Source organism: Passer montanus, unplaced genomic scaffold (genome assembly GCF_014805655.1).
Source record: "Passer montanus isolate IOZ18808 unplaced genomic scaffold, ASM1480565v1 scaffold38, whole genome shotgun sequence".
Taxonomy (NCBI): domain Eukaryota; kingdom Metazoa; phylum Chordata; class Aves; order Passeriformes; family Passeridae; genus Passer; species Passer montanus.
Window position 1 is genome coordinate 5,944,515 of NW_024368596.1, and position 13,433 is coordinate 5,957,947.

Consider the following 13,433-nt stretch of genomic DNA (forward strand, 5'->3'; position numbering starts at 1 on the left):
GCTGCTGGTGGGAGACAGCAAACCTCCATTCCTCAGTTTCCCCTCTGAAATGCAGACGACCATGACTTTTCCTGGCATTTGAGTTCCATCCCTGGCATTTGAGTTCCATCCCTCCCCTGCAGTGCAGTGCTGCAGGAGCTGTTGCAGATCCAGGAGTGGGAGAACTGCCCCAGCTCATGACCACAACTGTAATGAGCCTGGTTCCAGAGCAGGACCATCATTTTGGGCAGCACTGCCCTGTGATACCTCCTGCAGCACAGCTACTCCTTCTGCCTGCTCAGCAGAGCCTGGTCTGCACCACTTGTATGTACAGCCCCTGTCAGAACAGGTCTCTTTGGCCTTCTGTGGGTTCTTCTTCCTTGCTCAGACACTCTCATCATTCAGAGACTACAGCAATTTAAAAATTTTCTGTGCATAGGAATGAGGAAAGTGAAATGAAAATTAAGACGAAGTAAGATGAGTTTTTAGAAAAGTGAATATTGCCCACTTTGTGATAGACATGAAGTGTTGTTTAAGAGTCTTGTTCTGTGTATATAAAATTACATCAAAAGCAAAGCTTCTGCTGCTTTGTTTTGTTTCATCCTCACATTTTCCCTCTTTCTCTTTAAGTCAAAGCTAATCTGATAGATGGGTATGAACTTTCCATATACAGTTTGTATAAGCCTCAAATAGTAATGGATGGGGAGGGGGGGAAATCGTACTTTTTTAAATCAGCAAATTTTCATAGTCTAAGAAGAGAGGAAACATTTTAAGCTGATACTTTTTAATCAAGATAATGCCAGCACTAACACTCTTTTTACCCTTCCACTTCATCCAGGTATCACTGTAGATAAGCACGGATTTATTTACTTCGTTGATGGTACAATGATACGGAAAATTGATGAGAATGGTGTGATCACAACAATAATAGGTTCAAATGGCCTCACATCAACCCAGCCGTTGAGCTGTGACTCTGGGATGGACATCACTCAGGTAGACACCTCGTTTTTATGTGTTGTCTCTTTGATACACATTGTAGAGACAGATCTCTTACTTTCTTGTATCAAGATTTTATATCGAATATGCTGGATGAGTCAGATAATCCTGAATGGCACAGTATGGAGTAGTTCTTCCACTTTCATGATTATTTTAAGGTGTGTAAATGTAAAACCACGTTTGATTTTTTTCCCAGGAGATGGCCTGTGAATATATAGAGAATATATATACATTATTATGTAAAGAATACAAACTGCTTTAAAAAGTTGCTTGCTACTCTGAGATAGATCTTCTAAGAAGGTAATCAGAAGTTTAAAGTGCTTTCCCTTAGTCCAACATTCAGACTGATTTGCTTGAACTAGTAAATGGAAAAAAAATAGATATTCTGTTTACATCTAAATCTGTTCTAAGTCATGGAGGAGCATTAGAATAAGTAATTACAGAGCAGCAATATTGTGGTGAAACTTTGCATTTCAATTTCTCAACATGCTTTTCAGTTCTTATGTCAAGAGCAAAAAAAAATAGGAATAGTAAACGAAATAGGAACAAAAGAACTTATCACATCTTTAGTTTATGCTAAAAAAGAAATATGGATAATCATGGAGAAATGTAAATAGTACTTTTGGCTAGTCAGTGAGCCATACCTACAGACAGCACAAGGAAGAACTTGGCCTTTGCCAAGAAATAATTGAATTAATCAGCTTCAAAACAGGGGAGAAGCTGAACTTGAAAAAATCTTGAGGCATTCAAGTGACATACTAAGCTATTATGGACTGTGTCAGCTAATAACCAGGACCAGGTTAATTTTTCATTTCATTTTCTCCCTGCCCTTTCCTCCGTCCTTCACAACTGGAGAATCACAGTTAAAATTCAATGCATAACAATGGTAAGAGCTTGTTGCTTGTTTCTAAGTAGATTTTGAGCAAATGACTGTGGTCTTGCATTCACATACCTGAAGAACGTGGGGTCAATGTTTTGGTTAGTTCTTATAAAATTTCACTAGGTCAAATGAAGGGATCTAATGCTGCTGTTGTAGAATCACTTGGGGATTTTCTTACTAGAATCAGAACAGAAAGTGTCTATGTTCCATTTCGCATGTCACCAAATCACAGATGGTTGGAAGGGACCTCTGGAGATCACCCAATCCAACCCCCCTGCCAAGGCAGGGTCACCTGGGACAGGTGACACAGGAATACATCCAGGGGGGTTTGGATGGCTCCAGAGAGGGAGACTCCACAACCTCCCTGGGCAGGTGTTCCAGTGCTCTGCCACACTCAACATAGAGAACTTCTTCCTCGTGTTGAGCTGAAACTTCTTTCTCTTTTGTGTGTTTAGTGTTTCAGTGGACCCTATGTGTTTGCAAATGTGGGGAGGGGAACCTCAGCCTCCCTGCTCTAAGATAGACAGGCCTTTCTTTGTATACTCTCAGGGCCAGTTGATGTGTAATTATTCCATATAAAGCAGAACAGGGTCAACTAGCTTAGTTGTGCTGAACCCAAACTTAAATTAGCCTGGTAATGATTTTAAGATCATACAGCTTCTGGGCACCTTGGCTCTTGCTCTGGCCCGTCGCCTTGAGGCCAGCCTGTCCTGCAGGTGCTGAGCAGCAGCTGACAGCCAGCAGCATTCCCGCTGCCCTGCTGCCCACCAGCTGGCAGGAGCCATGCCTCGTGCAGCCCACAGCTGCCTGGAGCACATGCACTGCTGCTTGGATACATCCAACAACTGCCTGGGGCACCCATAACCAGATTAGATATCTCTGAGGTCAGGGAAGGGTGCCAGGTGCAGCGTCTGCTCCCTGCCTTCTCCTTCTGGATCTGCACTCTCAGGCTGTTCAAATAATTGCTTTATTTGCCTAATGTAATATGTGCTGTGTATTTGTGTTCAAATTTTTGCTGATTTTGCTCAGTAAGAAAATGTCTCACTGCATCTCAAATAAGGAGTTTTAATCGGTTTCATTTCCTTTTGAAAAATGCAACTACCCATTAGCAAATAAGTCTCGGCAGGGGTCTGGCAAATTTAGAAATAAAATTATTTATTTATTAAATTAAAACTGATTTTTAAAAGTAAACGTCTGGGGCTGAAATCAAATGTGCTAAATTTATAAAGTAGATTTAAATAGCCCTAAAATCCTAGTTCTTCATAGGTTGGCTACTTGCCAGAGACAAGTTTCATTTACTCACCCTACAACATAGTTCCAATGCCATGAAGGATGGGCTTCTGCAAAGTCACAGGTAAGAAGAAAGATGTCATAGAGTAAATCATTCTTCATGTATCTGGGGTATGGTCTCCTTGTCACAGAAGCAGGAATAAACCCTTTTTTTTTTCATGAACACTTCAAGTGTTTCCTTGCTACAAGAAAATATGGCTGCACATTTTGCAAAATTTTTCAATTTTGTCAGTATTCTGGGAAACTAAGACATGGCTTTACCCCTAAATTGAGATAGTCTTCAATGAAGTTGTGAATATTCTAAAAAACATAATAAATTGTGGCTTACAAACATGTGCCTAAAAAGTGGCCAGTCTCATTTTCTAAGGGTAGCAATACTATATAATTTTCTGTATATTTTTCACTGGTAAGTGAAGTCACAATGTGGACACTGCAACATGAAGCCTTTGGAAGCATTTCTTGTTTGGAGGATTTGTTTTGAAGGGGTTTAAGTAAACCTCTTTATTGAAATTTTTCACAAAATCCACACCTTTGAGGTATTTCACATACACATTAAATCAGACATGAAATAAATACCGAGAATGCATGTTCTGAAAAGTAACTGTATCAAATTTGCTCAATCATATTCTTCCAAAACTGTTGCTGATAACCAGAAAAGCGTATGAAATAATCACAGCCCCTTGAAGTCAAGCATGTTAATCTGGAATTATATCAATGAAAATAATGGAATGATATGTCATTTAGAAACAAGTGTATATCCTTGCAAGACTGCTGAGTTTATTCCAGAATGGCATAAACATAAATGAAAAATGCATTTGGCCCATCTCCACTTAAATTAGTTTTTGGCTAAGTTACAAATGGCATTTAAATCAAGAGAATGTGGGTTGCTCACAAATTGTGTATTTAGAGAGACTTACAAATAGGTTAATAAAATCATTTCTCAAAGCTAAATTTGTTCTGACAGTAAAATCAACAACTTGCTCAAAATCAGTATTTCTTAATTGTCTAAAGTACAAAAATGTACTCTTGGAGTAAATATGTAGAGTAACTGTCTATTGCAAGCACCACCATAAATGACAAGCTTTAGCTTTAAGGCATTCCCTTTAATAAATCAGTTGATTATGAAAGGGTTTAATCATTTGTTCCAATATCAGTTTTCATGGTATTATTCTTGGTAATCATTATGTGTTTGTTATTTACCACCTTCTCCTTCTTAAGCATTATATTTTGCATTCATAACCAGGGGAAGAAAGGACAGATGGGGCTGAAAAGATAATATGTTGTGGCAAATAAATGACCAAGCTCTAATTAGTTTGATCTCATACTTCACTGGGGGGATTTTAATCTGAATTTGGAAGGAAAGGGATACTCAGTTGAACTGTTTATATGGTACACCAGCATTCTGGATACTGTTTCAGCCTGTTCAGAACTTGGATGACTTTTCTTCTCTGCACAGATCATTTCAGTGTTCTTCAATTAGCTAATAGAGCAAACCTAAAGAAAATGGCTCTTCAGAACTATGCATGTTACTGTCTGTGTGGATGTGCTCAACACTCACTATTGGTGCCAGGAGCTCAGCAGACACCTACATGGTGGTCATGAGCCACAACAGGAGTGCCAAGGGAAGGGACTTGGATGGAGAGAGAAAGAAAAGAGATGGGATCATAATTCAGTTTCACTGCCTGATGGCTTTGGGCTGGATCCTTGTCTAGACTAGAGGCCTCTCTAGATTGTTTTTTTATCTCACATGTACACACTCTCTTCTTGTTTGCACATCCCTAGGGTATGCTGATATTTTTAGCTAGTTTATTGATAGCAGCTGAGAGCAGACAGACATGTGTCTATCTGTCTGTCAGTATTTTTCTCCTCACAGTAAATTAAAAGCTTGGGCCAATTTCAAACAAATTTGTAGAGAAACACCCACATTCACAGCAATTAAATTCCTACATGTTCCATAAAAAATATTAATCCAGCTGGAGGACAGAAACCTAAAGTGCCCTTTCAAAAGGAAATATTGCAGCATAAGCTTTCTTTTATTAAACTCCAGAGATTCTACTCAGGATGTAATAAATGCCCCATTCACAGGAAAACTTCATTTCGCGCTTGGATCTTATTAAACTCCCAAGTCAGTCAGCCATGCGACAGAAGTCCTTAGGAAACCAGACTTCATCAGATCCAGTGTTCTTGGAAGTTATATTGACGTTGTGGGAGTTTTTGTGTGAAAGTAAAAACACTACAGCTCATCTTGAGTGATAAGCTTTGCTGTTCTGCCTCCAATGCTACAGTGAAAGCTGAGGAGAGAATTAGCAGATATTTCTACCATCTTGCAATTTCATCCTGTATCTTTCCTCCCATGAGAAATATGTGGGCTGAATTTCCACTGCTCCAAACCACACGTCATTTATATCTGTGTGAGTGGCTGCAGGTATTATTTGGGAGCTGTTTAAACTAATCTCGAGCACAGTCACTGCAAATACAGAGACCAAACATTTGCAAGTCAACAGAAAATGAATCCCAAGAGCTTTTTCTTTGCCTGTAACCACGGTCTTGTTCTCGTGCTTATGTCAGTCCCACTAGGCACGAGTCTGTGCCAAAGCAATAGCTCTGACCTGATTGATGGTGTTAATAACTGTCACCGCCGTGTTCCAAAATGAAAGGTCTGGTTTGAAGACTTTTTCTTGACATTTGCACTTCATCAGCCTTTGTTCAGCAGTTCTCCACATGAGGGAACCATCTATATTGTGTTGCCTCACATAAACTTCAGTGACACTGCAAAAAATGTTTTGCTCCCTTATAAAAATGTGACAGCGTTACTTACGTAGGCAATTTGCTTGCACAGGTCAAATTAAAAGGCAGATTTCTAGAATGGGGTTTAAAGGCGACCCATGCATGGCAGGAATGTTGTGTCCTGGACAGCCTGCTTTGAATGATGGAGAAGAGGGGAGATAAGTGATGCTGTTGATGACCTACTTGAAATAGTGAAGAGAGAGACAGACTGCTGGGAAGCAGGAGTGAGATGAGCAGAATTGCTTGAAAATGTATTATATATCTCAAAAATGCAAACGCTGACATTGCTCCCGCAGTCACAAGTGCTGCAGGCGCTCCCCAGCAGCATCTGCACAGGCACAATATGCTTCAGTGGCATTGTGGAAGCCTTTTGAGCAGAACAAAAAGCTCCCAGGACATGGTGACCTCGCTTGAAAGCAGCAATGAGGGTCTGCTCATCAGAGCAAGCACAGCCTGAACAGAACTTTTACTGGATAGGTTTGGAGGAAGGAAAGAAAAATGTGGAAGACAAAAATATGATCTGATGACTGGGTGAGAACAGGGGAAGCGAGCTGCCAGCACAAAACCAAATTGATTCTAGGCTGAAGTACTTCTAAGTCAGCTTGAGAGTAGAATATTGCAGAGCAACTGCAAGATTACATGGAGCTGATTAATTCATTAGTATTGTAGGTCAGAACACACGCTATTCCTTAGGTATTTCTCTATGTACCCGACATTATAAACTGCATTCTTGTAAAAGCAGAAAGAAAAGGCGTCCTTTAACACTAGATGCACAATATTCTAATTGTGCCATCAGAAAGGGACAACTTTGTCTTCACTGTAGCAAAGCACTGCAGAACTACTCCTGTTCTTCCTTTCCTTTTAGTCCTCTACCTGTGTCTTTTGATACATTCTTCTAGCTGTGAGCAATTAGTGCAGCATGAATATTCCAAATTGCTGAACAAAAGCACACAAAGCAGAAATAACAATTTCTAGACCCTTTTATTTTATTTGTGGTCTTCCCTTACAGAAGACTTCCAGTGTTTTTTTCTTTTTAGAAAAGAACTCTATTATTTTTTCTGGGTCTTGCTGGATGAAGGGCCTACAAAGCTGGTTTGGTTTTTTTTTTTCAAAATAAAGTTGTCTTGTTCCCTGGTTCTTTTTACTCTACTGCTTAATTTCATGTTCTTTCTTCTCTGCCTTTGCTGGAGTGGAAGTCCTGGCCCCAGCAAAGTCAGCAACTGTTTTGCCACTGACTTCAGTGGAACCAGGACTTCGCCAAGCTTAATTGAAAGGGTAGTGAGAGGTGAGTGTGCAGTAAGGAGCAACTGTATCTCACAAGAAAGTATGTGCTTCTGAGAAATACACCAGAATAGGTCTTCACTGAGGCATTTTCAAACCTTTTCAAAAATGAGTTGTCCCTCCAATTAATTAAGTTGTACTCTTCAGACACTGAACGTCTACAAAATTGTTCCAGCCATAATAGCATATGCAGGAGCAAGCAGTCACTAGCATCCATATTTCGAAGCAAAACCAAGCTGAAAGCCTTTTTAAAAAAGGATCCTCAGGTATAAGGGCAAATATCTTTTCCCAGGGGTACAGGATCAGCTAAGTAACCTCTCTTCAAAAGATGAGAGAAAAGAGGCTCATAGGATTAGAACCTCGGGTGAAAAAAAGTCTGAGAGCTCATAAATCAAACCTGTAGGTGTACAATGTAATTTTTTGAATATCAAACAGAAAGCAGGCGGTTTCATCAGAACTAATTTATATTCCAATCAAATTATTCTATCACTGAATTTGAAATTAGTCATAGACACAAGATAGCATCCAATGAAGTCATACTGCAATTTCTCCCTTAAAGCCCAAATATTCTGTTTGTATTGAGCACCTGCAAAACAGCAATTTATTTCAATTATCTGCCATAAATAATCCATTATGACTGAGTAAAAGACTATGTACATTTTAATGAACTCTTCCAGCGATTGCATCCTTTCCTTTGACTGTTGAGGCAGCATTAGACACCTGATGGGGAAGTGAAGGAGACTTCTGCTCATGACTTCCCTCTTACTTTCTGCTACACAGACACAGGTTTTAATTATTTTTTCAAAAATTTGTTTCTAATAAGCAACTGCAAGAAGGAAAAATCTTCTGTAAGAATTGGATGGCTGGTGAGAAGGAAGCAGCTCAATCCTGAGTCCAGGTGCTCTCAGATGCATCTTTCCAACTAGAAGAAACCTCCACACTCACCAAATGCTGCCTGCCCATGCACAAAGCCCTTGTACATAACATCCACCAGCTCATCCAAGGTGCCTTGCCACCCCCAGACTTTCTCCAGCTCACCCACCACCCGTGTCTCACTGCCCAGCTCTACAAACTCCTGACCCTCTCCTAGCCATCTGTGGAATGGGTTCCCAGATGAGAAGCCTGTCGTATTTTGGGCTCTCCTGTCAGTCTTTCATGAGCAACCAACTTCTCTCAAAGTCCACCTTTTATTCCATATGTGCAAGTAGCTTTGATGATCTCTCTTATCTAAATATGGTTTCAGTATGATGGAGTAAAGTGGATCAGTTATTTTTGGCAGAAAATTATTATCTCTACTGTGTTGAATTGCACTGCAGAAAATGTTCAGTACAACTTTGTCAGACTGGTGGGAGTCTGCAATGTGTTGAGATACATTGGTTACTACATCTGTCTTTTTTCAACTGTTGCAGAGACATAATGGATGAAATGTAAGCATGAATGAGATACTGGTACCTAATCTATTATCTATATATGCATATAGGACTGTGTCTGTATCCTTGCAGGTGCATTTCTCCCTACACTGCAGAGCTACCATAACTAATCAGATAGTGAAAGCTGGTCCCTGCCATCCTGGGCTCCAAGCCCCAAGTCAGTCTGCTGAAAAGAGAATGTGGGTGCTGAAGGGAGCATGCAGAGCCAAGCCAAGCAGGCAAAGTCCCTCCTTTTGTTTTAACCCAGTGGTTCATCCACATCCACATCCAGTAGCAAGGTTTGCTTTTGATTTAAGAAACAGCTATTTTGATGGAGGCAATTCCTACTTTAGCCATGTTTTTCAAAATTGTCAGGACTGGAATTGTGTGCATGTTGCTTTCCTCCTCTCACCAAGCAGCCCTTCACATATTTATGGGCCAAGGACCTCCCACAGATGTAACAGGTTTTTTGTGTTATGAAGTGAATAACAATAATGACTGAGCTCTGTGTGGAGCTGTCTTTACTGCCTCTGTTGCAGACCTTTCAGATTGCACACTGTATTCTGGTTTGGCCAGTTGGAAATGTTGCACAGCTATCTTTTTAGGGAGGGGGCCAGGGGTGTAACAACTAAATGGGTTGTCAGAATCTGGAGTTTGAGGGCAGCAGGCACCAGAGGTGGTCTGTCCTGCAGAGATGTCACACACTGCAGGGATAGAAATTCTTGCATTGGCTTGGTCAGAGTAAGCAGCATGGCAGGAGCTGCAGCCTGGGCAGTGACAGCTGAGAATGCCTGATTTCACCTCTCCATGATACCATGTTTGCTGCAGCATCTTTTCTACCATTGGCTGTGCCAAGGAAAACATAATGAAAAGACACTGTGTCAGTGAAGGAAAAAAATGGTAAATGTCAGGACAGAAATGGGTTCTGCGCATTTGTAGTGTGCCACAGAGAGGTGTTCTTAAAGCTGTGCATTATGGGCTTCAGGTCACAGAGAGCTGCAAACAGGATGATAGAGAGCACAGTTTTATACAGTACGTTACTCTGACAATAGCACATTTACAAACAAATTAGTTAAAAATGTCTGAAGGACATTCAGCTTTTATAAACTGGGCCTCATCTCCTGCTGATAGCTTCCTTTGGGATGAGTATGGCATGCAAAATGATACACTGCCTTGGAGAATAAATTTACGAAGTTTAGCAATTTAGGTCACATTGCAGGAAATCATAAATGTCTGAACATCACTCAATAGCCATTCAATCAACTGCTCAAAGCAAAATGGGAAACTGCACAGTGTGTAGTTGTCTCCAGTGACAACCAAGGAAAGTCATGATATGATGTAAAACCCTTTAGGTCCTCTATCCATATATACTACATTTTTATTCCTTTTTTCTTGCCACTTCAGAATTAAAATTATTTGTCCATATCAATAGTGATAATAAAAACAATGTTAGTTTTGCTATGGCTACCATGAGCTATAATTCTGTTGGGTGGCTCATGAAACGTGTGCCAAAAATTTAGGGAATCAGAAGAGTTCAAGTGGTTAAACTTATATGAGCAGTCTAGTCCTAAGGAACTAATTTCGTTGTGAAATTATTTTTGTATGCTTTCAGTCAGCCAGAAGGATTTATGCTATTTGCTTCTTTTTTTCTTTTTTTTTTTTTTAATTTGGTTTGAAGGAATAAGGAAGAGATTTAAAAGGACATTTCTAGACCTAGTACTTGCTAGGGATTCCTTTAGTTTTCTGGGTCTAGAAGCTGCTAGGAGCCTGAGATCCAGATATTTAGGACCTCACTAGAGATGTCAAGGGTCATTCTGAAGGCATCTAGGAGTTTTTAAGGTATGCAGCCTTTCTAGATCTACAGCTTATGGAGCAGGGGGATCCACAGCTTCTGGAGTATGGCTAGAGAGCCACAGGATCTTTCTCCTGGAGTAGTTTGGAAGCCTTTTAGAGCTTTTTCTTAGAGCCTGCCAATATTTCTGTGGAGCCCTTTGAGCCTTTCTAGGCCTGAAGCCATGCTATGCCTTTCTAGATCTAGAACTCAGCTACTGAAAATCAAAAACTATTTATTGATCTGATTAGGGACCCATTTTAAACTATTTTCAGACACACTTTTAAAATCTCTTTTCTAGAGCCTTTTCGGAAGGCAACAAAAGAGATTGCCTCTCCTTCTATGTTCAAGTTAATCCATCACAGGCTTGAGATACGTTATTCAGTCAAGTGGTAGTTATTGAATTTTGTTTAAAAAACTTCAGTCCTAAACGTTACCCTTGTAAGTTGTTCTGGCACAGTCTAACAATACATATCCAAATATGCATCACAGCAGTAAGCAAAGCCCTGAACTGACAGAAATTTGAAGCAGAGTGCCTGCTTACAGTCTCAGGCTAGAATCAAATGTTCTCCAGTGCATTTTCTTGCATTTAATCAATACAAATGCTCACACCAAAGGGTTCCTGCACAGAATGCTGTTGTCTTGTTTGTTCTGCAAAATGCAAGGTGCCTATTTTTTTTTTATGTTAGCAGTTTGAAGTCTTGCAGCAGTATGTGTTTGCTTTCTGTTCAGCACCACAGCTAGTTTGTTTGCATTCATTTTCCTCAGTTGAAAGACTTATTGTGTAAATACTTATGAAAGATTAGTTGTAGACAATCATCTTGTGATAACAATTGGTCTTGGTGCTAATTTCTGTAAAAGTAAGAACACAAATTACTTCAGTTGGTTTTTCTGCCTACCATTTTTATATCTATGAGGAAAAAAATTGATAATTTAAAGATAACCATGAAACTTTTCTTTAGCTGTTTTAACTCTCTGCTACACTTCAGTAAAGAACTAGTTTGCTCTTACAATGGATTTTTTAAAGCTATTACTACTGAATTGCATAACATTGTAGGAATTTGCCATAGAAGGTGCCTTGCCATAAGCATGAATTTCAGGATAGCTATTTTTCCCATCCTCTGTTCTTTCCCTTGCAGAAGTTTTATTTGCAAGTTTAACTCTTAAGGGAAGGCTTAAACCACAGAAGTGAATTTGTATTTTTTGTGAAAGCTGTGGAGTTAGCATTTGTTCTGATCCTTGTGGGAATGTGTTTCACAGCCCTGAGCTGGCTGAGGAGCAGTTTTGGCTCCCACATCTCAAATGGAAACCTCCTGGCAGCAGCTTCTCATCCTCTTCCCCCAGTCCTGCTTTCTGCCCATCCCTGGAGTTGCCCTGAGGAGCAGAGCTGTTGTCAGAGGTCAAGATCCTGCAGAGTCAGGCAGTTTGTTTGGCACAAATCTGCAGGTAGTTTTAATTTCAAGAATTTAATTTAAATTTTCATCATTAGTTTCATTCAGAATTCAGGGAAGAGTCTGAGTATTTAGGTGATATATTCACAGTGGCTGGTGTTGCTGAAAGGCAGGGGATTTGCCTTTTTCAGTTTTGGAAATTTCATTTTATATATTTTCATCCTCTCAGTTTTCAGGCCAGATGCTTTTATGAACCTCAGCAGTTATTGGAAACAAAAGACACAATAACGTGCTAGCTCCAGCCCCTCACTGTTCTCAAACAGCTCTTAATTACTGTCTCAATTAAAGCTTTTCCAGATACTCCTTTCCCTTATCTGCATTGGCAGCACACTGGCTTTCTGTATCCAGAACTTCTGAGCCCAAAACAGAGAGATGAAGCCAAAACTCAAGATTTATGCAACCCCACTTTTGTGCCATCTTGTCTGACAAGCCCCAGGACCTGGAATTGCGAGTTACGAAGTGAGGCAGAATGGAGCCAGTCCTGTTATTAGCTAGATTTCCACCTGGTCCCATTCCCTCCTTTTGGCTGTACAAATTACCTGCAGCAGCATGTTTGGAGGACATCTATTCCCACTCCAGCACTGGAGACATGTTTGGGTTAGATTCAAATTCATGGTCTATTTTGAGATATTTTAATTGAAGAGTCTGAGATTCCTCCTCTCAGAGGTACCAGTCTGTTCTAAATACTTCATAAATTCCTTCTGGGCATTTAACAAAGTGTTCCTTTCATAGCCTGTGTAAACCATGGGTACCATGTTTAAGCAGACTTAAATGGCTTAGCAATCTAAGTCCCATTGATTTTTATAGTCAGTGTGCTTATGTGACACTGGATAATATTCCCTCTATTGTTAAATAAGGACGATTTGAAAACCATCCCCATAGAAATCAACTTTTCCTATCGATCTACTAGACCCCAGATACGTTCTTTGAAGTTGTGAAGCAGTAAAAAATAAAAGAAATAATGAAACAAGAAGAGACCTGGGAAATGAGAGCACAGCAAGTCTTGTGGCAAGCAAAAACAAGCAGTGAAAACTGTTGAAGTGGTGCCTTTCCTTCATACTCCTGCAGCAGGTCCCTCCTCAGCTGGAAATAATTGACAGCAAAAGCAGATTGGCAGGGACACTCTGAGCCAAGATCCTGGAGAACTGGTGGCCTCAGACCTCTGTGCTGCATCTGTAAATGTGCCACAGCTGCTTTCCCAGCCCAGGGTAGAACACAGCAGCCATTAGGCTGTAAAACTCATTTATTTGGGTTTTTCACTGGGAGCTAGTGAGTGCAGAGAGCAACATTTGTGAAGTTTAGGGCAGGGACTGCTACAGCTGAACTGCAAAATTCTGGATTTTATGCTATGCAGCATCAGAAGGAGGAGACACAAAGACTCCTCCAGCGTGGGATGAGGCTGTAATCCCACTGTAGGTAAGGGTTCCCCAGTGTCAAACCACAGGACTCAAATTGTGTCGCTGTGTGCCATTAAGAAAGGAGCAAAGCTGATGAGGGGAGCTGACAGTGTCAGTGTCAACAAAAGGAAG

At 40.3% G+C, this 13,433-nt stretch overlaps 1 protein-coding gene across 5 annotated transcripts in view; it reads left to right on the forward strand.

Moving 5' to 3' along the window:
* TENM1 (teneurin transmembrane protein 1) overlaps nucleotides 1–13,433 on the forward strand; it is a 782,308-nt gene that overhangs the window by 734,516 nt on the left and 34,359 nt on the right. For all 5 annotated transcript variants that reach the window (XM_039717552.1, XM_039717551.1, XM_039717554.1 and 2 more), the window contains one exon: nucleotides 818–972. In XM_039717552.1, coding sequence (XP_039573486.1) covers nucleotides 818–972 — 155 coding nt within the window. The remainder of the gene's footprint in view (nucleotides 1–817; nucleotides 973–13,433) is intronic.